Source organism: Canis lupus, chromosome 11 (assembly GCF_003254725.2).
Source record: "Canis lupus dingo isolate Sandy chromosome 11, ASM325472v2, whole genome shotgun sequence".
Taxonomy (NCBI): domain Eukaryota; kingdom Metazoa; phylum Chordata; class Mammalia; order Carnivora; family Canidae; genus Canis; species Canis lupus.
Genome location: NC_064253.1, coordinates 53565491 through 53589350, shown reverse-complemented (window position 1 = coordinate 53589350; position 23860 = coordinate 53565491). Strand labels below are relative to the sequence as shown.

At 38.3% G+C, this 23860-nt stretch overlaps 1 protein-coding gene and 1 long non-coding RNA gene across 4 annotated transcripts in view; one reads left to right on the top strand and one right to left on the bottom strand.

Annotated features, from left to right (window-relative positions):
• The window catches only part of DCAF10 (DDB1 and CUL4 associated factor 10), a 42432-nt gene extending 24068 nt beyond the window's left edge, over nucleotides 1-18364 (bottom strand). For both annotated transcript variants that reach the window (XR_003129676.3, XM_025431955.3), the window contains exons 1-2: nucleotides 17814-18364; nucleotides 8660-8773 (exon numbers count right to left, since the gene is read on the bottom strand). Coding sequence is in view for 1 of the 2 variants with exons in the window: in XM_025431955.3 (XP_025287740.1) it covers nucleotides 8660-8773; nucleotides 17814-18364 (665 nt within the window). In the remaining variant the exon portion in view is untranslated. The remainder of the gene's footprint in view (nucleotides 1-8659; nucleotides 8774-17813) is intronic.
• On the top strand, nucleotides 17770-21612 carry LOC112649620 (uncharacterized). Of its 2 annotated transcripts, none has more exons than XR_003129679.3 (3): nucleotides 17770-17902; nucleotides 19493-19655; nucleotides 20916-21612. It is a non-coding gene; the product is annotated as an uncharacterized LOC112649620 (long non-coding RNA). The 2 variants fall into 2 exon arrangements; XR_003129678.3 differs by lacking the exon at nucleotides 17770-17902 and adding an exon at nucleotides 18395-18540.
• The last annotated feature ends 2248 nt before the right edge of the window (nucleotides 21613-23860 follow it).

The window sequence follows — 23860 nt, the reverse complement described above, 5'->3', positions numbered from 1 at the left end:
ATAAAAATGTTTTGCTAAAAAGGGATTTAAAAAAATATAAGGCTTTTGATACATACAGCCAAACTGTCCTCAAAAGAACACACCAATATGTAGTTCCACCAATAGTTAGGAGTGTCCCATTTCTCTAAGCCCTGTCACACAGATTTTTTTTTTAAGATTTTATTTATTTATTCATGAGATAGAGAGAGAGAGAGAGAGAGAGAGAGGCAGAGACACGGAGAGGGAGAAGCAGGCTCCATGGAGGGAGCCCGACGTGGGACTCGACCCCAGGTCCGCAGGATCACACCCTGGGCTGAAGGCGGTACTAAACTGCTGAGCCACCCAGGCTGCCCGACTTTTAGGCTTTTTAAAATAAATATATTTTAATGACTTCCTGACAGGAATTATATGATTAAAAAATATATGCAATGACAAAAGACTACTACTGGAAAGTCAAACTTTTAAAATAAACTGATAGTCATCATAGAGCATCTTCATACATTTTAAAAATTTAGGGAAAAAAATAAGATATTTTATTTAGTCTACAGAAAATACTTAAAATGCACATATGGATTCAAAACCCTGGTGGCATTATACTGCTTTAGGCCACAGTGGTCTGCCTTGAAGGCTTTAGGCAAGAGAATGACTTGATTAGAGTTTCAGAAAGATCTCTGAGGTAGGCAGTTTCCAAAACTCTTGGATTTTCATAAAAAATAAAATGAGGGGTGCCTGGATGCCTCAGTTGGTTAAGCATCTACCTTTGGCTCAGGTCATGATCCTGGGGTCCTGAGATTGAGCCCAATGTCAGGCTCCTTGTGCAGCGGGAAGGGGCCTGCTTCTCCCTCTCCCTCTGCCTGCCGCTCCCCCTGCTTGTGCTCTCTGACTCTGTCAAACAAATAAATAAATAAAATCTTTTAAAAAATAAAATAAAATGAAGTAGAGGATCAGTTTTAAAATTGTTATCAATAGGGCCACTGAAAAATTACCATTGTTGAACGAAAAATATTTTAATACCAATGATGTATAAAGAATATAATCTCGGAACAAAAGCTAATAATTCAAATTGAATAAATTTACCTTAATGAAAAATTCAACACTTTGACTTTAGTTTTCTCATTTTGCCTCAAATTTTTACCTGTTAAAAATCTTGGTGTTAAAGAATCATTGGTGAAGAGAATAGATAAATTATAGAAAATTAAGAATGTAGATTAGGACACCAGTTAACATACTAACAATTCTTATCTTAAAGCAAGCAGATGTAGAGAATGTAAAGTGTTAGACAAATTCTTGGAGATGTGGCTTAATCTTCTCAAATTAAAACTCAGTCTAGCCTAGTAAGTTAATAACTGTAAAGTGTTTTTAACTCCATAGTCTCTTATAAATAGGAGACTCTCTAAACACTGAAGCCTATGAGTTTATGAAATATAAAACTGCTTCATATGTTCCCATCAAACCCCAACATATAACTATTAACAGTTCTGGATAAACTGGACATCTGAATAAACTGAGGTCTTCATTATCAGAGGATACTTGGTGAACAGCAATTGAAATAGAATTTCCTTAAAACAGGTACCAACATGTCATTATACAAGGGAAAGAAAGTGTTGTTTTTATTTAAAAACTAAAAGTCATAAAAAAATTTTAACATTTACCTTACATTTATTTAACTAAATGCAAATTCTTAGAATAAGAAAAATTAAATGTTTGAGTTTTTCTCCATAATCTTTCCAATGAAATTATGATAGCAAAATATAACACCTTTGAGTTTTATACTATAATTTAAAAAGAATCATTTCTATATAACCTTCAAGGGCTTTATCCATTTCAAGGGCGTTTCCTTAGTCCCATGAAATATTCATATAATTCTCTGAACTATCTATCATGTCCTCATTTCTGTCCTTTCCTTTTCTTTAATTGGTAACTAGTCTATCATTTGCCAATGATTTTACATGTCATTGATTAGTTTTCTAATGTCACTCTCAGAGTTTTGTGAAATCCTTTGCAAGATAAGAAATTTCATGTTCCCAGTGTTGAGCACTGCATTTATATTATAGTGTTTGAAATATACCAATCAGGAAAAGACCAACAAAGACAGTGGGAGGGAAAAGCAGATCTTGGAATATTTAAATAGGCACTATTTTTTAACTGCCATACCACAAAGTGAATATTATGATAACCTCAACTACCCTTGTAATGTATAACTGAAGGTTGGAGGCTTGATCATTAAATGGACGGAGGCTTGATCATTAAATGGACTCTCAAATCCACATACAGAGCCTTCATGAATGAGAAGTAAACCTATGTAATGGGCTTAAGAATTTAAATTACACATTTTCCCCGTATGAAGCAAAGAAAATATTCTTCACAACTATGAATTTTTTTTAGTTTACAAGATAAGCAAATCTTAAAAACTAAGAAATGAACTAGAAGACATTACTAAGTATGTGTAAAATCACTGTGGAGGAAATGTATCCCCATATTTCTGAACAGTTCAGTGAGGTGGTCTAACTGAACTGAACATGAATTCCAGCTCCACCACTTGCTACATATTAACCATGTTGGACAAATCTCTAAGCTTCAATTTTTTATTCCTTAAAATGGGTACAATATCAGGATACTGTGAGAATTAATATTGCATGAAAAGTGCTTCACAAAAGGTTTGGCACATGGTAGGCACTCAAAAAAATTAAAATTAGTATTATTAGTAAGTAATGCACACTTAAGTTCCTGCCAGAGGACCCCTCAGATCCTCATGCAAAACTCTTAAGTTATATGTCCTTCTAAAAAAGCTTTAAAATCGTTTTTCTAACCAACAGATAAGTGAATTCAAATTTGCAGGTGTGGAGTACTAAAGCAGATACACTGATAGCAGCAAATGAGAGCTGACATTGATAAAGAACAAATTCTAATAGCAGATTAGTCAGAGATCATTCTGAGTAGGGGCAACAGCACATCTTTTCTTTTTTGAGATAGAAAATTTTAAGTTATAAAATATTAAAAACATATAGAAAATTATGAAGAATATAACAAAACCTGTGATACCCACCACCCAGCTTTCTCAATTTAACATTGTTATCTTTCAGATTTTTTTGAACATTACAAACACAACTGAAGCACCCTGAATATCCCTCCCCAATCCCATTCCCCTCCCTCCCTCTCCAGAGGGAACCACTATCCAAAATTTGTCACTCCCCATGCAAGTTTTTAATACCATGAGTTCCTAAGTATGTATCCATAAACAATGTATAGTTTTGTTTTGCATTCAATTTATTCTGTAAATATTTAATTAGCACCCACTATGTGCTAGGCACAGTTCTAGGTGCTTGGGAGCAGAGAACAGACAAATACATGCCCTCATCAAACTTATGTTTGTATATTTTCAAACTTTATATAAATGGTATCGCACTGTTCAGCTCACTTTACAATTTGCTTTTCTGACTCAACTTTGAATTTCTGAGAGGTATCTCAAATGCTGATGCTTCCAGTTCATTTATTTTAACTGATGTATAGTATTCCATTGTAGGAGTATACTGGAATTTATCTTCCTTTTGATGGAGATTTGTTTCCAACTTGTATTACTAATGATGCTATAACAAACCTTCTTTACACAGCTCCTTGTTTACGCATGCTTTAATCTCTTAAAAATCTGTTTGATCCTCAATTTTGCCAGATATTGCTGAATTGCTCTTCAAAAGAATTTTACCAATTATACTCCATCAACAATGTCTTAGAGTTTCTACTTCTCAACATTTTTGCCAATACTTAGTATTTCTTCATTGTTTATTCTTATTTGCATTTTCATAACTAGGAAGTTTGAAAATGTTTCCAAATTTATTGCTCATTTTAGCTTCTATGATTCTCTGCCTGTTTTGCTCCAGGGTAATTGTCATATATATTCTGCATACTAATCCTTCTGTGGCTATGTGCACTGAAAATATCTTCTCCCACCAGCTTATAGCTTATCTTTTCACACTGTTATTTATGTCTTTGGTTAGAATGAAGTTTTAAATTTTAATGCAGGTGAATTTAGCAATCCTTTAATCTATGTTTTTTTTTTTTTTCTTAAAAAATCCTTTCTCATACTTAGAATGTAAATATATTCTATATCTCTTCTAAAGCTTTAAAGGTTTGCTTTCATAAATAGGTCTTTAACTCGTAGTTATTTCATATATATAGAACTAATTCTCTTTTTTCCTCCCCTCCCCCAATTTGTAATCCCCCTGCAGTCATATATTAAATTTCCCTATATGCATGGGTCTGTTTCTGGAAGTTCTACCCCATTTCTTTAGGCACTTAATCTATCCCTGTCCTAAGACTGTTTGGTATCTGGAAGACTGCCAATTTAGTCTCCTTCAAAACTGTCTAAGATATTCTTGGCACTTCCCTGTTCAATATGAATTTTTAAGTCAAGTTAAAAAAAAAAAAAGGTGGGTATTTTGATTAGAACTGCACTAAATGTATAGACTAATTTGGAAAGAATTGACTTCTTTATGTTACTGCGTTTTCTTCCTCAGAGAAGACTTGCATTTGTTTTTGCAGGTACCTGGCAGTACTACCAGCCTAGATCCAATTTTAAATTGCTGGCTAGATGGTTTTGGAACATATGGTAGTATGAATTTGGGCCCCACACATGCATGAATGCTGACTTGTGGTTAGACATTTACTGAGGAAATTTTCTGACACTTCTCTACCAATGTCATGATCTACATGAACAAAGTGGTATGTTTCTAGATCACTGTTATGCTGTTAAGAATAGCCCTTAGGAGTACAATTTTCTATTAGACTCCTCATCTTCAACTGGCCATAGAATTAACTCTCCTGTCCACTATAACTCCTTATACATATCAGAAGGAGAAGCTCAAGGTCACCTGCATTTGGCAGATAAAAGCCAGGGTAAAAGCCAGCTGAACCTGTTTATTTCTTTGCATTCTGGCTTCTACTTCATTTTTGTCTCTAGGATTCCTTTCTTATCAGCTCAACTTTACATTAAAAAATATATTAAAAAAAATCTTATCCCTCATTTATATTTTTAGTAGAAAGGTTGTCTAAGATATTTAAAAAACTTTTATAGCTTAATTTTTATCTATTTGATTTACTAGTTTGGGATGGAAATGTATTAAAATTTCTCTCTTATTATGATTTAAACTTGTAATTCCTTATCTGCTTTGTTTTGGGTTTGTTGTTTTTTGAAATATACAAATTTCAAGTTGTATACAGAAGTTCATAATTATTATATGTTCTTAGTTGATTTTTCCGTTTATTAATGTGTACTGTTACACTTTATCCTTATTAAAATCTTTGGTCTTCCATCTGTCCAATAAGGATAATCTACATTAGTTTTTTTAGTGTGGTATCTCTCTAAGGAATATACAGATGATTCTTGTTTTTGTTCAAATTGCTGTTTCTGTGTCTTTTAATAAAGAAGTCAATCCATTTATACTTACTATGAACTACTCATATACTGGGTCTATTTCTATTTCTTGTTTTCTACTTATCATTCCTTTCCTTTCCTTTGTTTTATTTATTTATTTATTTATTTATTTACTTACTTACTTTTTTAAGCTTTCCTATCTTCCACTGAAAACTAATCAAGCTTTCAATATTCCCTGTCCCCCCACTTCTACTGCTTTGGAAGCTAGCTACATACTGTATGTCTGCTATTTTACTTACCTTTAATTTAGTTTTTTTCATTGTATATATTTAATTATATATTGTTCTGAAAGAGTCTAAAATTACTTAATATTTCTATCTTCTTCCTAAACATGACATGAACCTTACAATATTACACACAACCTATTTGTTGTTACCATCTAAAGCTATACTGTCCAGTTCAGTAGCCATCAGCCACATGTGGCTTTTCAGTCCTTGATATGTGGCCAGTCTGAACTGGGTTGTACTCTAAGTATAAAACACTAGATTTTGAAAATTTTACTTAAAAAATGAAACTAAAATATCTCAAAAAATTTTATAATGATTACATGTTGAAATGATAATATTTTAGTCCTACGAGGGTAAACATTACTAAAAATTAATTTCATGTTTTTTTCTTTTTAATTGACTAGTAGAAAATAAACCTAGACTTCTAGTTTAAACTTTGTTTTAAATATGCTTCCCCCAAAAACCTAAATTATTATCTTTCTGCTATTAATAATTAATAACATTTGTCATTTCACCTAATTAAATTCTTCATTATGGGATAATAGTTTACCTGGATATGATAGGCATTGGGCATTATTTTCCCTTAGTATTTAAGATGGTACTACATAATCTCCTAGCATCAACTGTTGCTGATGAGAAGCCTTCTGTTATAATGCTAAGTTATACCTCTGTAGGTAATCTGGCTTCTAACTTAAGTGGCTTTTAAGATTTTCTACTTATCTTGGATATTCTAGAGTTTTACTACAACCTGTCTAAATGTAGATAAACTTATCTTTATTTAACCTACTTGACACTCTAGAGTTTACTTTTGATGCAAAGATTCAGGAACTTCTTCAATGTTTAAAATTCTCTGCCTCTCCACCAATCTCTGCATCTTCTTTTTCTGTAATTCTTAAATATATACATTGGAATCTCTCAATTAATTCTCAATGTCTTTTAAGTTAAGTACTCTTAGTATTTTTTAACCCATTAATTCCTTCATCAATGGCATAAAGGATAAAATTTATCCTATCTTTTAATTTTTTTATACTAAGTACATTTTTAATTTCTAAGAATTGTAGTTGCTTCTTTTCCACATTAACCTGTTTCTTGTTTCAATTCTTTTGTTTCATAATTTTGAGTTATCTTTAAATGGAAAGTATCAGTTAACTTATTTCTTTGAGCATCCTAAAAATGCTTTAAGGTTTCTTCCAATCAATGGAATACTATGCAGCCGTTAAAAAGAATAAGATCATCCCATTGGCACTAACATGGAATGATTTCTAAATATGTTATAAAGGGAAAAGCCAAGGTATATAATTGTGTATGTAGAATGCTACCATTTATATAAAAGTGTATGTATGTGTGGGTGTATATGCTTGTACATGCAGAGACTATCTCAAAAAGGATAGCAAGAAATTGGTAATAGTGGTTGCCTCTGGGGAGGGGAACTGGGTGGCTAGGGGACAGAGGTGGGAGACAGACTTACTTTTCACTGTTTACCCTTTTGTACCTTTGAATTTTGTACCACATGCATGTATTACCTAGTCAAAAAAAAATAAATAATTTATTTTTAAAAATAAAGTTTTTGTTGGACTACTCCATAAAATTAATTTCATCCAGAAAAAATGCTTGTTTTAGTTGATTTTTATATTAATATTAAATGTCTTCATGAGTTTTAGAATTTTGGTTATAGGCTTATTTTAAAGTAAGAAAGGTTTTTAATTATTTTTTCCTCTCTTTCCTATTTAATGATTTTATAACTGCCCCCACTTGAATTTCTAAACCCCTAATCCACAATTGGACCTTATAATGACATTAAGGCCTCCAGTTTTATACTGATATTGGAGCTATCATACATATACATTCAATCACTGACTCAGTAATAACTTTATTCATTTCCTGGCCATGAGGTTGTATCTTATCAGCCAAAACCCATGGCCTCAGGTAGTGAATAGTTGTTTTCCTTTTTTTTGGCCTTTCACAAATGGGACAGGTATTCTAGCCAAATGCATGGCTTTGGTAGTAATTAGGGCTCTGGTTCCTGCCTCACATGAAGCACTTTAGTACTTTTGATTCTTGACAGGAACTAAAACTACTACACTTCAGTACCAGACTCAAAACCCAGTGGCCTTGTGGTTTCAGCCCTGTAACAGCTTGTGTCTGTGTTCCACTTCTGGCCCACAAAAATGTTTATGTTGTTTCAGAGCCTGGCTATATCTTTTGTGCTATTTAATCTATTGTTCTATGTGTTTGGAGCATAGAGGTACATCAAAATTCAGGGTGTCACCGTGACTAGAAGTAATTTCCACATTTCTTTTTTTTGAACATTATAAGTAATCATTATAAAAGGAATATAATCTTATTACATAGTTTAGAAAACAGAAAATTATTCATTATCCATTCATTCTAAACCATCCCATGTTAGCACTGAAAAATACTTCCTTATCTTCTGCTTCATGTCATATTTTTAACGATTTTTATCATGATTTTAACCTATATTGTCCCAAGCATTTGTCCATGTTGTTATGTAGTCCCTGTGACCATCATTTTAATGACTGCATATTAATCCACCAAGCTGTTCAATTGTTATTTACTTCCCAGATTATTGAGAATTTAAGGAGTTTCCAACATGCTTTTAGAAAGAAGTTCTCTGTGCATATGTGTTTTTTCCTCTCAAAAGTTTGGATTTGGGGTTAGGGGTGAGAGAAGCCTAGTGATGGGACTGTCATAATTCTATACAGATCACTAGCCCAAAGACATTGCAGGATTGTCATAGTACATGGTTGAGGTTCATAATGATGACCCTGACATATGAAGAGAAAAGGTAAAATCATATGGGAGTAAAAATGCATGTCAGAAAGATTCTAATCCAAAATGGTTAACAGTAAGTTTTGTAATTAAAGGGATATATTTCACAAGGGATAAAATTCACAATTCACAAATGTATATCTAGCACTGCTGGGCAAAACATTACAAAGTTTCATTAACTTTCAAAATAGAATATTTTGTGTCACACTGTAAATTTCACTATAACACTAACCTGATATTATTTACACAGTCTTCATGAGCTTCAGAAAGTGTTTTTATGTGCTTTGAAGATATAGGGTCAAAAAGCAGAACTTCAGTCTGTTCACAAGCAACAGTCAGCACTGACCTGAAAGCAAAGGACACATTTTTCTTTAGTTTTCTAGCACTCTCTTATTACTGATATTCACTTATTTATAATTACACAAACTATAATAAATAACTTCTTTTTGCTCATGTTAGAAGCAAATATCTCAAAAACTGAAACTATCTGCTCTTGGCAATAGTAGGAAATGGTACTCTCAAACATTATAGTGGAGCATAAACTGGTACAGCTTAGGTTTGGAGAGTACCTGATGTATCAAACTTTTTTTAATGTGTGTACTTTTTGACTGAGCAATTTTTTATGGGAACTTAATCTAAAGAAATAATCATTTATAAATACAAAGAAGCATATATAAAGATATATTTCACCATAATGAGGAACTGAAAGTAACCTAAATGTACATGAAAGGAGGAATGATTGATTATATAGCCATGATATGTAATACTTTGCAATATGATGCAACATTTATTTTTATTTTATTTTTTAAAAGATCTATTTATTCATGAGAGACACAGAGAGAATGACAGACACATAGAGGGAGAAGCAGGGTCCCGGCGATATGGGACTCGATCCCAGGACACTGGGGACATGACCTGACCCGGAGGCAGACTGCTCAATTACTGAGCCACTGAAGTGCCCCTATGGTGCAACATTTAAAAGGAAAGGGATAGTTTCATATGGATATGAAAGAACTCCAAAACATATATATTTTTTGAAAGAGAGAGAGCATACTCCTGAGAGAGAGCTAAGGAGTGAAGTTGGGGAGAAGCGGAGGAAGACGGAGAGAGAATCCCAATGCAGGGCTCAATCTCATGCCCCTGAGCAGAAATCAAGAATTAGACACCTAACCCACCGACCTACCCTGGTGCTTCCAAATCATTTTTTAAAAATATTTATTTATTTATTCATGAGAGAGAGAGAGAGAGAGAGAGGCAGAGACACAGGCAGAGGGAGAAGCAGGCTTCATGCAGGGAGCCCCATGCAGGACTTGATCCCAGGTCTCCAGGATCAGGCCTGGGGCCGAAGGCGGCGCTAAACCGCTGAGCCACCCAGGCTGCCCCCAAAACATTTTTAAATAAAAGAGCTGGTTGTAGAAAAAACATGCATAGATGAGGCAACTTAGAAAAAAAAAGTCATATATAGCAAAATTATATATTTCTGTATCAATATCTATTAAAATGTACTGCAAAAGGTTTGGCATATATCCTACCAAACCAGTTAGATATAGTCAAACTTAATTTTTCCTTTATGATATTTAGTACTGTCTCATTTCAGACCTTTCCTTTTTTTTAAGATTTTATTTATATATTAATGAGACAGGCAGAGACATAGGCAGAGGGAGAAGCAGGCTCCCTGCAAGGAGCCCGATGTGGGACTTGATCCTGGATCCCAGGATCACACCCTGAGCCGAAGGCAGACGCTCAACCGACTGGGACACCCAGGCGTCCCTAGTAAATGTTCTTTTAAAATCTTGTTTGTTATTGGTGTACGGAAATGCAATGGATTTTTAAAATTATTTATCCATCAATCTTGCTATTTTAATACTTTATCTGTAAGTTTTATACTTTAGGTTTTGTTGATAATCATACATCTATAAACAAATGCTCTGTTCTTGTTTAATACTTATTTCATTGCTGCACTGGCTAAGACTTTCAGTACAATGTTAAATGCAAATGTGAATGTAATAGGCACTCCTCTCATTCCTGTTTTTTTAAGAATACATTCACCGTTTCATCATTAAAGTACAATGTTTGCTGTAGAGTTTCTTTTCTTTTTTGGGAGTAGATTCCTATTATTGGATTAAGGAAGTTCTACTCAAATTTGCTGTTTTTCCATTAATATATTTTCAGTTGTATAAAATGGTTTCCAACATTTATTGAAATTACCCTAGATTTTTCCTTCAATATGTTAGTGTAGTGATTTACATTATTTTATTTTCTATACTTTTCATTTCTACCATACTGCTTAATTCAGTTGGCTAAAATGGTGGGCTCAATTTCTGGCTTCCCTCCTTTTGTAGATCTTGGTCCTGAAATTTACCTATTGCCTTAATTTTCCAATCTCTTCAAACATAATCTTTTTATACCTTACATTAAATATTTTATATTTCTTCTAGCTTTTCTAATTATTCTCTGTTGAAAGGTTGGTCCAAACCACCTACTCTATTTCTGGAAAGCTACAATCTCTATCTCTTGCATCTGAAATTATGTCCCCTTTTACTCTGAATATGATTTACTTGGGGATTTTTTTTAAGGATTTCATTTATTTATTCATGAGAGACAAAGAGAGAGGCAGACACAGGCAGAGGGAGAAGCAGACTCCATGCAAGGAACCTGATGTAGGACTCAATCCCAGAACTCCAGGATCACGATGCCCTGAGCCAAAGGCAGCCACTCAACTGCTGAGCCACCCAGGTGTCCCTGGGGATTTTTTTTTTTTTTTTTTTTTTAAGATTTTGAGAGAGTGCCTGTGAGAGCAGGAAGAGGGACAAGCAGATTCAGCACCAAGAGCCTGAGGTGTGGCTCCATTCACACACCCGAGTTTGTGACCTGAGCCGAAATCAAGAGTCACTCTGATGCCCAGGGGATTCACTTCATCAATATGAGTGTTTTTCATTTTTATTTGTCTTTTCAAAGACAAGATTTTCTCTGTTGAGTATTTGTATTGAAATTCTACTGTTACTATATTTCCTTCCTTCTGCTTTCTTCAAACTTACTTTGCTATTATTTGCAGATAACTTCACTATTCCCTATTTCAGATGGATACTTAGCTCATTAATTTTCCTTGTCTTCCTTTCCAGTTTATTAATGATTGTAATTTTCCTACTAAGTACAGTTTTACTTACAAGTTTTTTTTTTAATTTTTATTTATTTATGATAGTCACAGAGAGAGAGAGGCAGAGACATAGGCAGAGGGAGAAGCAGGCTCCATGCACCGAGAGCCCGATGTGGGATTCGATCCCGGGTCTCCAGGATCGCGCCCTGGGCCAAAGGCAGGCGCCAAACCGAGGCGCCACCCAGGGATCCCTACTTACAAGTTTTTAGACATATGGTACTTTCATTATCACTTAGTGCTAAATATTTCTAATTTCCATTATCATTTATTTGGCCCATATGTTATTTATAAATGTTTTCTTAACTTGAAAACACATGAGGTTTTTCTGGTTATCTTTTTTGTTATTCATTTCTAATGATTACATTGTGTTGAGAAACTCTAATTCTATGATAATCTTTTTTTTTTAAGATTTTATTTATTTATTAATGAGAGACAGAGAGAGAGAGAGAGAAGCAGAGACACAGGCAGAGGGAGAAGCAGGCTCCATGCAGGGAGCCCAACGTGGGACTTGATCCTGGGTCTCCAGGGTCACGCCCTGGGCTGAAGGCAGAAGCTCAACCGCTGAGCCACCCAGGCATCCCTTCTATGATAATCTTTTGAAATGTGGCCTTATCAGTGAAAATTTTATAAATCTAACATGTGTTTGAAAAAAAAAAGCAAGCAGGAGATAGCTGTTACATATAGTCAAGTATGAGATTTTAAAATGTTTGAAAAAGGGGATCCCTGGGTGGCTCAGCGGTTCAGCGCCTGCCTTTGGCCTGGTACGTGATCCTGGGGTCCCGGAATCGAGTCCCACATCAGGCTCCCTGCATGGAGCCCTGCTTCTCTCTCTTCCTGTGTCTTTGCCTCTCTCTCTCTGTCTCTCATGAATAAATAAATCTTTTTAAAAAAATGTTTGAAAAAAATAGATGTTTGACATTCAATAGCAATATAAGTTAACCTATGAATAAAAAATTTAAAACATCTTCAAAATAAACTAACCTATAGATTATAAAAATGTGTGCCAAGTGAAGTTCTAATTAAGTTGCTCATCAAAGTATTCTAGTAATTTCCATTATTTATCAATTTTTGGAAATTGTTGCCATACTCTTTTCTTTGACCCAGATGCCCTTGTCTGCACCATGAATGGATGTAGGAAATTGCATAAAGCCCCTCCAAGAATGTCCACATTAATTAATTTGTAGTGGGGGCACTTGGGTGGCTCAGTCAGTTGAGTGTCTGCCTTGGGCTCAGGTCATGATCTTGGGGTCCTGGGATCAAGCCCCACATCAGGTTCCCTGCTCTGAGGGGAGCCTGTTTTTCCCCTCTCCCTTTCCCTCTGCTGGCTGCTCCCCCTACTTGTGCTCACACTCTCTGTCACATAAATAAATAAAATCTTAAAAAAAAAAATTTAGCTGTCATCTTTGTAAGTAAAAAAATTATTTAACATTAACAGAACTATTCATGGGGCTAAATATTCTTTTTAGCTTTTCTGAAGTATATTAACAATTTTTTAACACTTGCTATTTTGTACATTAAATATGTATTCAATTATATTAATAACTATGCCACAAAACAATCTGTTGATTGTCATGTTTAATTGTACCAGACCTAATCCTTCAGCCCAGATGAGAAGTAATATAATACAGCGGTTAAAAGCATAAGCCAGAATGACCTTCCTGCTTTTGTTTCCTCAATTAAATATTCCTGGTACTGAGATTTATGTTGGTGGTCATTTTCATTAATAAAATGAGTATTGCTGACACCCATGATGGGCAGGTATTCAGTGGGTTTTAGCAAAACGATCCCACTAAATAATGGTGAAATTCAATAGGAATGATAAAATTAGGGATCTGTATCCCAGGAGTACTGACATAAATCATCCCCATAGGCCCCACTCAACTGCTGTGGATTGAAATCTGTCATGGGAGTACACATTATACCAAGAGTATGTTTGGATACTGCCTACAATAGTGTTACTTTCATCTGATTGCCCTGTTCATCTCTCTGGAACTCCCCAGAGGCTGCAGTTCTCACAAATGACTATGTGAGAATGACTCTGAGATTGCCTGTGAAAGGCAGGCAGCCCCACACTTAGGGAAGCCAAATGGTCACTGGGTATTATCTTAAAGATTTTTTGTGGTGGGGAGTGTATCTAGCATGGATAAAGAGCAATTAGAACTGATGTTATAGCTCTCAAGTGAGATGTTTGTTGGCAGCTTGCAGTGCCAGCTCTTAATTCTGTAGTTGGTATATAATGGGTTGCTCTGGGAGGTTCCATGGAAGACATTCAGTGATCTTGGGGCAGTTAACTATTTAACCACTACGGACATATATCAATACTTTAACAACTGGTACAGCTGAAACAATGTGTACTAGCTGAGTATCAGGTCTGAATGCAGTATACTGCTGGTCAGAGCAAGATTTTATTAAGCGGTGGTGTTTATCATATGTTTTGTGTCTACCTGACTGAGGTATACTATAATGTACATTAAAATCTTCCTCTATGATAAATTTGTCCATTTTCTCCTTAAGTTACCAATTTTTGATTCATAGATTTTCAATTTAAAAGACTCATTCAATTCAAAACTGTTTATCTTTCTCGTGAATTGAGCTTTCGTGAACATGATGTGATCTCCTATCTCTAGTAATTTGGCCTTAAATCCTAGTTTGTATAGTAATATAGCTCACCAGCTTTAGAGTGCGTTTGATATATTCTCGTCTATCCTACTGAACATCTAGTACTATTATATTTACTGTAATTAGCAATATTTAGACTTATTTTTGGCCATTCTTTGGTTTTTTATTTATTATACCTTTTCTACTTTTTTTCTTTCCCTTTCTTGTCTTCTCTTGGAATATTTTTTTCTCATTGCACTATTTTTTCCTCGAGTAGTCTGGAAATAATATATCTTATCTTTTGGTCTTGCAATCTTGCAAACTTTAATATGCAAACATTAAAAACTACAGTTAATATGTCAAATTCTTCCTGAAGAAAATAAGAAATTTAGAACACCCCTTCAAAATTTATTATTTTCTTCAATTTTAGTTCCATCTTTTTAAATTATCACTCTCATTAAGTACTCCTTTGAAGGTCTTTTTTCTCTAGCTTTTAAGATTTTAATATTTGTTTTAGAGTCACTGTATGCCTAGAAAGGATTCCTGCTTGGGGTCTATTGGGCATCTTAAATCATGATGTTGTGACTTTCTTAAGTTCTTCAAGTTCCCAGCTATTATCTCTTCAAATTGTTTTTTTTTTTTTTTGTTATTTTTCCCATTATCTCATTTTCTTCAGGAGCTGACCAAATATATAGTATGCCTTTTTTGTCTATGCGCCATGTCACTAAACCTCCTTCATATTTCCAATCTCTGCATCTTTCTGGCCTCCAGTCTAGATAATTTCTTCATTTCTATTTTCCAATACTACTCTCTATAGCAGTGCCTGATGTGTTTTCATAAAAGAAAGCCTGACAAATTTCCACATATTATTCTCTAATCTATTAACATCAAATTTCATTTTATAAAATGTCCTCTTAGGAAGTGATACTTCTTTTGATTATATTGTTACTGTAAAAACATTTTTAGAATTCTTTAGAAATTACCTCTACTCCAGGTATCCTTTCATTTCTTTTTTAGTGTCAAATTTTTCCAGTCTGGTCTCTATTAAATTCCTAATTTTAATTCTAACCTTCTGTGTCACTTCTTCTCTGTACTGAGAAGTCCTTATAAATAACAGTGATAATGGTACCCAGTAAGCTGATTTAACCCATATAACTGAAGGATATAAGAAATTATCTCATATAACACAGGTGTCATTTTTCTATAAAATTAAGTCCTATAAAAATCTGAAGCATATTAGACGTAGTAAGAATACTAAAAAATTATAACATTTAACTATTTTCATCTATCACCTTGACACAGATGAAAAAGAATGGCAATGTGTAATATTGGCAAAAGTATGGGGAGACGGGCACTTTCATGTGTGTGTGATAGAATGAGAATTAGCAAAATCTTCACATAGGGGAATTTAATAATAGGTCTCCAAAATCTTCATAACTTTCACCCATTCTAGAGAATTATCATGAGGATATAAATCTAAAAATGTTTCTAGAGGTTTTACTTAAATTAATGAAAAATGTTAAATAATGTAAAAATATATTAACATAGGTAATTCACCATATATTGCATAAAAAAGAACAGGCAACAAAATAACATGATTCCATGTTTATATTAAAATAAACATACGCAGGGGCACCTGGCTGGCTCAGTTGAAGAGCATGTGACTCGATCTCCGGGTCATGAGTTCGAGTTCTACATTGGGTGTAGAGATTACTTAAATAAATACCTTTAAAATATAAACAACACACACACACACAAAATTCCTTGGACAGCCTTTTAAGCTCTGGGATTATAAGTGATGTTTAACTTCTTTCTGTTCATTTATTGCCTAGATTTTCTAGAATGAGTATATATCAATTGCAAATTAAACATTATTAAATTATTTAAGTACCAGAGTGCCTAAATACTTTTTACAAAAATGTTTGTACGGGACTATGTTGTCCTGGTTCAAACAAAACTATCAGTAATATATTCCTCATTCTAATAGCACTGGCAATGGGAATTTCCTCTTCATAACTCATTCTACCCCTCTCATCATGTACCTAAAATCTCACTTCCAAAGAGTAAAAACAGCTATTTCTGAAAGCCTGACAGAACAGATAGGAGGGTGAGAGGAGTTGGGGTATGGAGAAGAAAAGAACTGAATGTTTATGAGGGAGAGATTCTTCCTATTTTGGGAGGAGCTTTAGGAATAGGGCTTTGTTGGAGAGAGCACTAGGGAAGGAAGGTTACATGAATAAACTTTAGTAGTTCCTCCTCCTTACCTGTATTCAGCACATTCATTGCTACAGGTTCCACCCAACTGCTATAAGTAGAAACCCCAGAGATCCTAGTACCAAGTATAATTAGGAAGAAGCAAATGCATCAATGAAGTGGAATATGGTGTACCTCCTCACTGTGATTCCAAATTCTGCTACTTTTCTCCTTCCTAGCACATTTTAGTTTTTTCTTAAGCAAAACATTTTGCCTTGTTAAGCCATCATCTTTCAGCTTCTCTAACATGACATACTGGCCCTCCAACCATAAGTCCTTTGACATACCAATTCCTCCATCTGGACTACTTCTATCTCCTCCCCCACCCTATCTTGGTGAATTCATCTTCTACTCATTTTTTTCTGTTTTTTTGGTTAAACGTCACTTTTACAGCAAAACCTCAAACACCCTGGTGTGTACAGTCGGTTCCTTCAAGCCTTTATCTCGATTTACAAATACACATTATGAAATTTTTAGTACGGTTATTTGGCATGTAGTTGAACCAGTAAGTCCCAAGTTTAGTAAGACTGGTGGTGCCATTAGCTGGTTTGGCTCACCACTGCAACTTCTGCATCTAGAACATAGCAAGTGCTCAACAAGTATTTATTGAATGAGGGAATGAATAAGTGGACAGCTACGCAAATGACTAGAATCCAGAGGCCTTGATTAGGTCGGAGTTATTATATTAACTATCTCCTCTCAGGGTGGGGCTGTGTGTAATTTTCTTCCTTTGTTGTTGAACTTGTTCGTGTATTCACCAAAGTTTTAAAAAAATACATATTATTTTGAAAATTCCTCATAACGCAGAGTAAACCGAGACCGAATAGGAAATATTTAATCTGCCAGGAGGCAGAAGCACGTCGTCCTGGCTGGGGAAGTTCACAAATGCCCCGCATCCCAGGACACCCCGCTGCCGCGTCTTAGTATCCTCCAGGAGCAAAGGAACACGCACACTTGTCCCCTCACGGCAGGTCAGGCACAGAGTACATGGAATCTGCAGGCTCCCTACCCTTGCCAGAAGCTTCGGTGAGAAAAGCGCAAGCCTGGGATGACAGGGAAAGAATGAGCATCTCCTCAGCGCGTAGTTTGCTAGGCCTGTACTGTGTACCAGAGAACCCTAGCTCGGGCCTGGCTCTGGCAGACCCGCGGGGTGACGGGCCCCACGCATTTCTGCTTCACAGAGCTCCGCGTCCCGAGGCGCACAAACGAGTCCCGGGCCTGCCTACCTCCAAGGGCCGGGCCGGGACCTCCAACAGCCACAGAGCGCTTCAGAGAGTGTCGGGGGGCCTGCAGGCCGGCGGCCCCCGAGCGGGCCGCCGCCCACGGGCAGCAGAGGCAGGCGGAGGCGGGCACCCGCCCTCCGAGGGGCCGCGCTTACCCGTCGGGCGAGTACTCGAGGTTGAAGACGGCGCCGTGGGTGCGGGTGCTGAGGTACACCGAGTCCGCGGGATGGATGGAACCATAGAGGTTAGTCATGGTGCGGAAATTGTCCCGCGCCGGGTCCACGAACAGCCCGCGGCCCAGGCTGCGCTCTCTCAGCCACCCGAACAGCCGGGCGCCGGGGCCGCCCAGGCCGACGCCGAGGCCGTGGCGGCCCCGGCTCCCGGCCCTGCAGTCTGGCCCGGGTCGCCGACGCGGCGGGGAGGGCGGTGACGGCTCTCCCTGGGCGGAAGCGGCTGAGGAGTCCAGGGCTCCGGGCGGCCCAAGCTCCCCGACGCGCGCGGCCAGGGGCAGCGAGGGGGCGCCGGGGCGGCGAGGGCTCCGGGAGGGCGACGGGGGAGGGGCTGCGTCAGCCCCGGGCTGCGGCGGAGCGGGCGGGGAAGGGAGCGGCCCGCCGGCTGCCGCCTGCCCCGCGCGGGGTGCCGGCTCCTCGGCCCCGGCTCCGGCCGTCCCATCCTCTCCGGGACTACCGGGCCCGAAGGGAAACATGACCGACGCACCCGCCCCCCGCTCCCGGCCGCTGCCCCGCCGGCAGACACCTCAGCGCTCCCGCTCCAGCCGCCACTTCCGGCGTGCGACCGCCTAACCCCGCCGGCTGGGAAACGCGCGCCGCCGCCACCGCCATCCGTTGGGGACCGCGAAAGCGGGGACACCGCCCATGGCAGGTGCTTTATACCGGGGGCGACCAGCTGTGTCTGAGCGTAACTGGGAGAACTCAGGGCTCGGGCTGCACAGGGCAGTGTTAGCATCAGGGCACCCCTGCGACAGTCTGTAGTTGTCAGTCATCGTGACTGTGTGTCTTGGGGATGCGTGGGCCTGAATAGTCAAAGTGGTGGACCAAGATTATATCCTTATCCCCAATTTACTCTAAGGTCACAAGGGGAAAAAACTTCCATATTATGTGCAGGTCCCACATAGTAAGTGGCACGGTATATTGCCTACTCAGACTGGGAGTCTAGGACTCAAGTTCACCGTTGCCCTAAAAGCCCAGATCTGTGGCGTCTCGGTGGTTCAATCAATGAGTCAAGTGTGGAGCTCTTGATTTCAGCTGAGGTCATTATCTCAGGGTTGTGAGATGGAGCCCTTCTAGGGTACCCCAGCTCAGTGGGAGTCTGCTTGAGATTCTCTCGCTCCTCCTCTCTCTGCCCCTTTCCCCTGCTCTCTTTCTCAAGTAAATTAAAAAAAAAAAAAAAAAGAAGAAGTCCAGGTCTATACAGAGCCTGGAAAATGGTGTCTATCAGTGCTCTGAATATTTGCCCAACTCCCAGCTACTGCCCAGTAAGGTCAAGATTTTATCAAGGCCGAAGTCTTCCTCTCCTCAGGAAGGAGCATATATCCAGCAGGAGTCACTGAGTGGAGCTGGAGACCTAAATCAAATCAACCTTACAAGCAACAGAGCCCCAGGTCAAATCCTGCTTACATGTTTCAGGCAGGGCACGGACGGCATGACGGGTGCAAGGCCCTTCACCAGGGCTGTTAGAGATCAATATACAGAACTCATTTGTAAAAGAGTTAATGGGAACTGATGTGTGTCTTGGGAAGGGAAGGAGAGTCTACAATAAAGCAAGGCTTGAGGTACAAGGGAAAGGTGGATATAAGAACTGACAACTCTTCTAGGCCTTGATCAAGAGCTATGTTGTAGAAGGCTCACATGTGATGACTGAGGAGGAACCTGGAGGATCTTTGTAGAAGAGCTATCCTGTGAGGACAGATCTGAAGGATCTCTACAGTAAGAATGAGATTCAGAAAGGGCTGAACATTCAGCAGGTCCTCCCATCAGGTAAGTTAGTTCTTCAGCTATTGTCCATGAGCTGATTGAAAAAAAAGGCAAAAACCAAGCATCTTGAATTCAGAGATCAGGCATCCATTCCTCTGGAGATGCTCTCCATGTTGCTCCACAATGTAGACGGTGTAGAAGTCTATTTTGTAATTAAATAATGTCCCTTAATGACCCCCAACTTCTGGCTGCTTAATAGAGGCCCCCTGTTTGGCCTCTAAATTATGGCCAATGGCTAAAATTTTATGGTGACCATTTACCAATACTATTTTTTAATAGGTTAAGTAAAACAATTTTAAAAGTTACATACATATTCCGAAGTATTTATAATATAGTTCCAACAGAAAAATACAAGCTCTGCAATGAAAGTTTGTGCTGCCTCAAGGTAACAGATTTCACAGTTCAGGCAATTCAAAATTAACACAGTATAGTGGTAATAGTAGTAAAAGTGGTTAAGAAATATTCACTAACAATTTAGAGAATCTAGAGAAGCCAAATGGGAAGAAAAAATTTTGTAGGTTTGCATGTACCGCTATCAGCTAGAAAATAAGAATGATTCTTGAGATGCTAACCAAAAAAAAAAGGGGGGGGGCAGTAGCAGCTGTAACACAAAACAAGTCATTCAGTAATGCTAAAGGTTTTGTTTTCTTTCTTTCTTATGCTTCTATTTAAAATGTGAGTCCTCACTTATCAAATATTTTTTGCTAAAACCTAAAATAATAAATTATTTAAGGACTAAAATTCTATTGAGATGACCATGATTTTACAACCCATCAGTTAAAAAAAATTTACTAGAAGTTAATTGAGAAGGCACTAAAGTAAACTTTCTGTGACTGCTATTTACCCACTGCCTTTGAGAGCCTTCAAACACAACCATGTCAACAGGAATGACTGCAAATCACAGTTTATACAGACCAATTTCTATGTAACACTATTTCTGAGTACTAAAAAACTTTCAACTTCAACAGCTCAGCTTCACAGATATCAGTTCATCAGAAATGCCTAAGCATCCTCTGAATTTCTTTCCCTTGATGTTCCTTTCAGATCACAACACAAGGAAGCAATTGGCAAATGTTTCCCCTAAGCCCAGTATCACATGTCCCTGGATACTCCCAACACTTAGGATCTATCTCATTGAGCAGACAGAAAGCCAATTCATTTACTCTCTTCCCTATCTACTGACTAGATGTTTTTAAAAAATTACTTCCTAAGTGATGCCTTATAATATCATGTGCCTGAAATAACGCTGGTCTTTCTGTTTAGGCTTTATACTTTGGGAGCAGCAGATTCACTCCTGATGTCTTTAACATCATTCTTTATTGGGAACAAGATTGACAAAATGAGCAAGGCAGATGGACAAGGCAAAAAAAAGGCTGAAATGGCAGCGATATCCCAGGCATTTTCCCGATTGAAGCCATGCATCTCGAGCTTTTTGAAATGGTCATCTATTACATCATCAGCTTGGGAAATAAGAAGTACAAACTCCAGCATTGCCTTTGCCCGAGCAGAGAGGTTAGACTTTCTCCACTTCACGCAGACCTGCAAGAAAACACACGGTCAAAAGCAGAATCTCTGTTCATCACAATACAGCCGAGAAAACAAAAGGCCTAACAAAATGAAAAGACCCAAGGTTAGAATAAAGGGGCAAAGTCAGGACAAAATAAACTTTCCAGTGTGATGCAAACCTGAAACTCTGGCTCAACCCCACCTCTGCAAAGAAGTCTTCTTTGCTCACTCAGCTACAAGCTCCTCTAAATACTCATGGCACCAAAACTCTCAGAACCAAGACTCAGAGACTCTAAGTACATAAAGACTCCGAATCCAAACTTTTTCTTATGAGTAAAGTGAAGCTCAGATCCCTTTGTCCCCAATTAATCCCACACAAGACATAATATATGTAAAATTAATAGCTAACACTTAGCAATTACTATGTGCTAATAAGAATGTGCTCAATGCTTCATATTCATTTTGTTATTGCTTACAAAAATCCTAGGAAGTAGTATTTTTATTATTGTCCCCATTTTATTGGCAAAGAAACTAAAGCTCAGAGAGGTCAAGTGACTTCCCCAAGGTCATAGAGTTGGAAAGAGGCAGAGCTGGGAACTGACTCTAACTGTATTTGATTCCAAAGATTTTATTTATAATCATTACCCTTGCTCAAGAAAAATGCTGAAAACCACCAAACACCTAAAAATAGAATAGTTCAGCAAACCATGGTATGACAGCCCACACTATGGCCACCAGAGAAGCAATGATCTTGGATGAACAAAGGTCTGGCAAGTAGACAGGAGGTTCTCAGCACAGCAAAGGGGGAGAGGATGTACCCATCCCAAAATTATCTTCAGGCTGGCACCTGAAGCCCTTTAGGAACAGTTTACAAGGTCTCCACTCAGGTGGGCTCAGGATGGTAAGCTGGGGGGTGGGAAGACTGATGACCCTCGACCTCAGGAATAAATGCAGAGAACTGATGTTTCTGTTCCCTGGCCCAGAGGATCAGGAATTTCAGCATAGGGATCAGGACTTTTTAAGTTTGGTGGTGACAAACCCATGTTTGCTGTGTCTTTACCCTTAGTTCATTTCTCTGTGAAGAATTAGCATGACCTCTGACACCCAAGGGCCTGGCTTTGGATGAAGGAGATAGTAAGTTGTTGGCTGGGGGAGTGAGACCCATTTCACAACCCCTCTTGGTGGGAAAGATAAGATGGAGGCAGTTCTAGAAATGAGAGGCAGACAGGTACACCTTGGGGCCAGCAGCAAGAAATAAAAGAAAACCTAAGAAACTGGTTTGGGCCCATGAGGAATAATTAGTGGCTAAATTCACACTGGCAAATGCAAACAATATAATGTAACAGAAACAGTGCAAGCTTTGAAAATGGACTGTCATATTCTACAATTTTTTAAAATTTTTATTTATTTATGATAGTCACAGAGAGAGAGAGGCAGAGACACAGGCAGAGGGAGAAGCAGGCTCCATGCACCGGTAGCCCGATGTGGGATTCGATTCCGGGTCTCCAGGATCGCGCCCTGGGCCAAAGGCAGGCGCCAAACCGCTGCGCCACCCAGGGATCCTGGACTGTCATATTCTAGTTGCATGCTCCATGTTAAGTGACAGCACTGAACGTCAAGGATAAAATGGTTATAATAAGGCTCAACTTGGAAAGGAAGCTGTATGCATTTGAGAGGTCTGTCAGGTATCCAGGATCAGGTCTGCCACAAACCTGGGGCTCAGCTAACCCCTAGTCCCAAACATCATGTACACAAAGAAAGAAGCAGTTGGACACAGTGATGAGACTGGAAGGGAACTCAAGCAATGGGAAGAGCTCAGGGGTGGGGGGCTTGGGGAGAAGCAGGTGTTCCCTGCACCACATAGTGGCATGGACCTTTCCTTTTCCTTAGATATGAAGATGCCCTGAAACTGGCACAGGGAAGGGACATGGACACCAGCCTGGTCAGAGAACACTGGGTTCTTCGAGTAGACCCTGTACCAGGTACTGTGGACAACCATGCTGTATGGGCACCTGTTGGCCAGGCTGGTCAACTACAATGATGAGTTCCTTGTCAACTCAGATAAGGTGGCTTAGGAAGGGAGGGGAGAGGACCTGTCCATAAGCCTTGGATATCAGGTCAGAAGAACCTAGACAGGTTCAGCCATATTTTTTAAAGGTTTTATTTATTTATTCATGAGAGACAAAGAGAGACAGACAGACAGACAGACACAGGCAGAGGGAGAAGCAGGCTCCATGCAGGGAGCCCGATGTGGGACCCAATCCCAGGTCTCCAGGCTCATGCCCTGGGCCGAAGGCAGCACCACACTGCCGAGCCACCAGGGCTGCCTGGATCAGCCATATTTTAGCAACAGATTTGCCCACCTTCTCACCTACCCCTTCACTTAAGCATTCATTCCCAGTCTCTTGCTATCAACTACCCTATTTCTTTTCTTCATAATACTCAACACTTCTGAAGTTAACCTATTCTTTTATTTTCTTTAGTTGTTCATTCTTTTCTCCTCTCTAAAATACATCTGAAAGCCTAGAAATTTTTCTGACTTGTTCAAAGGAGTGCCTGACATATAGGGGTTGCTCAGAAAATATGTGTTGAATATATTACTAAAGTTCCAGAAACAATTTCTGAGGCCCACCAGGTACTGGACTAACACATTCAAAAGAGGAAGGAAAAAGAAAAAAGACTTCCTAACCTCAGGGGACCTA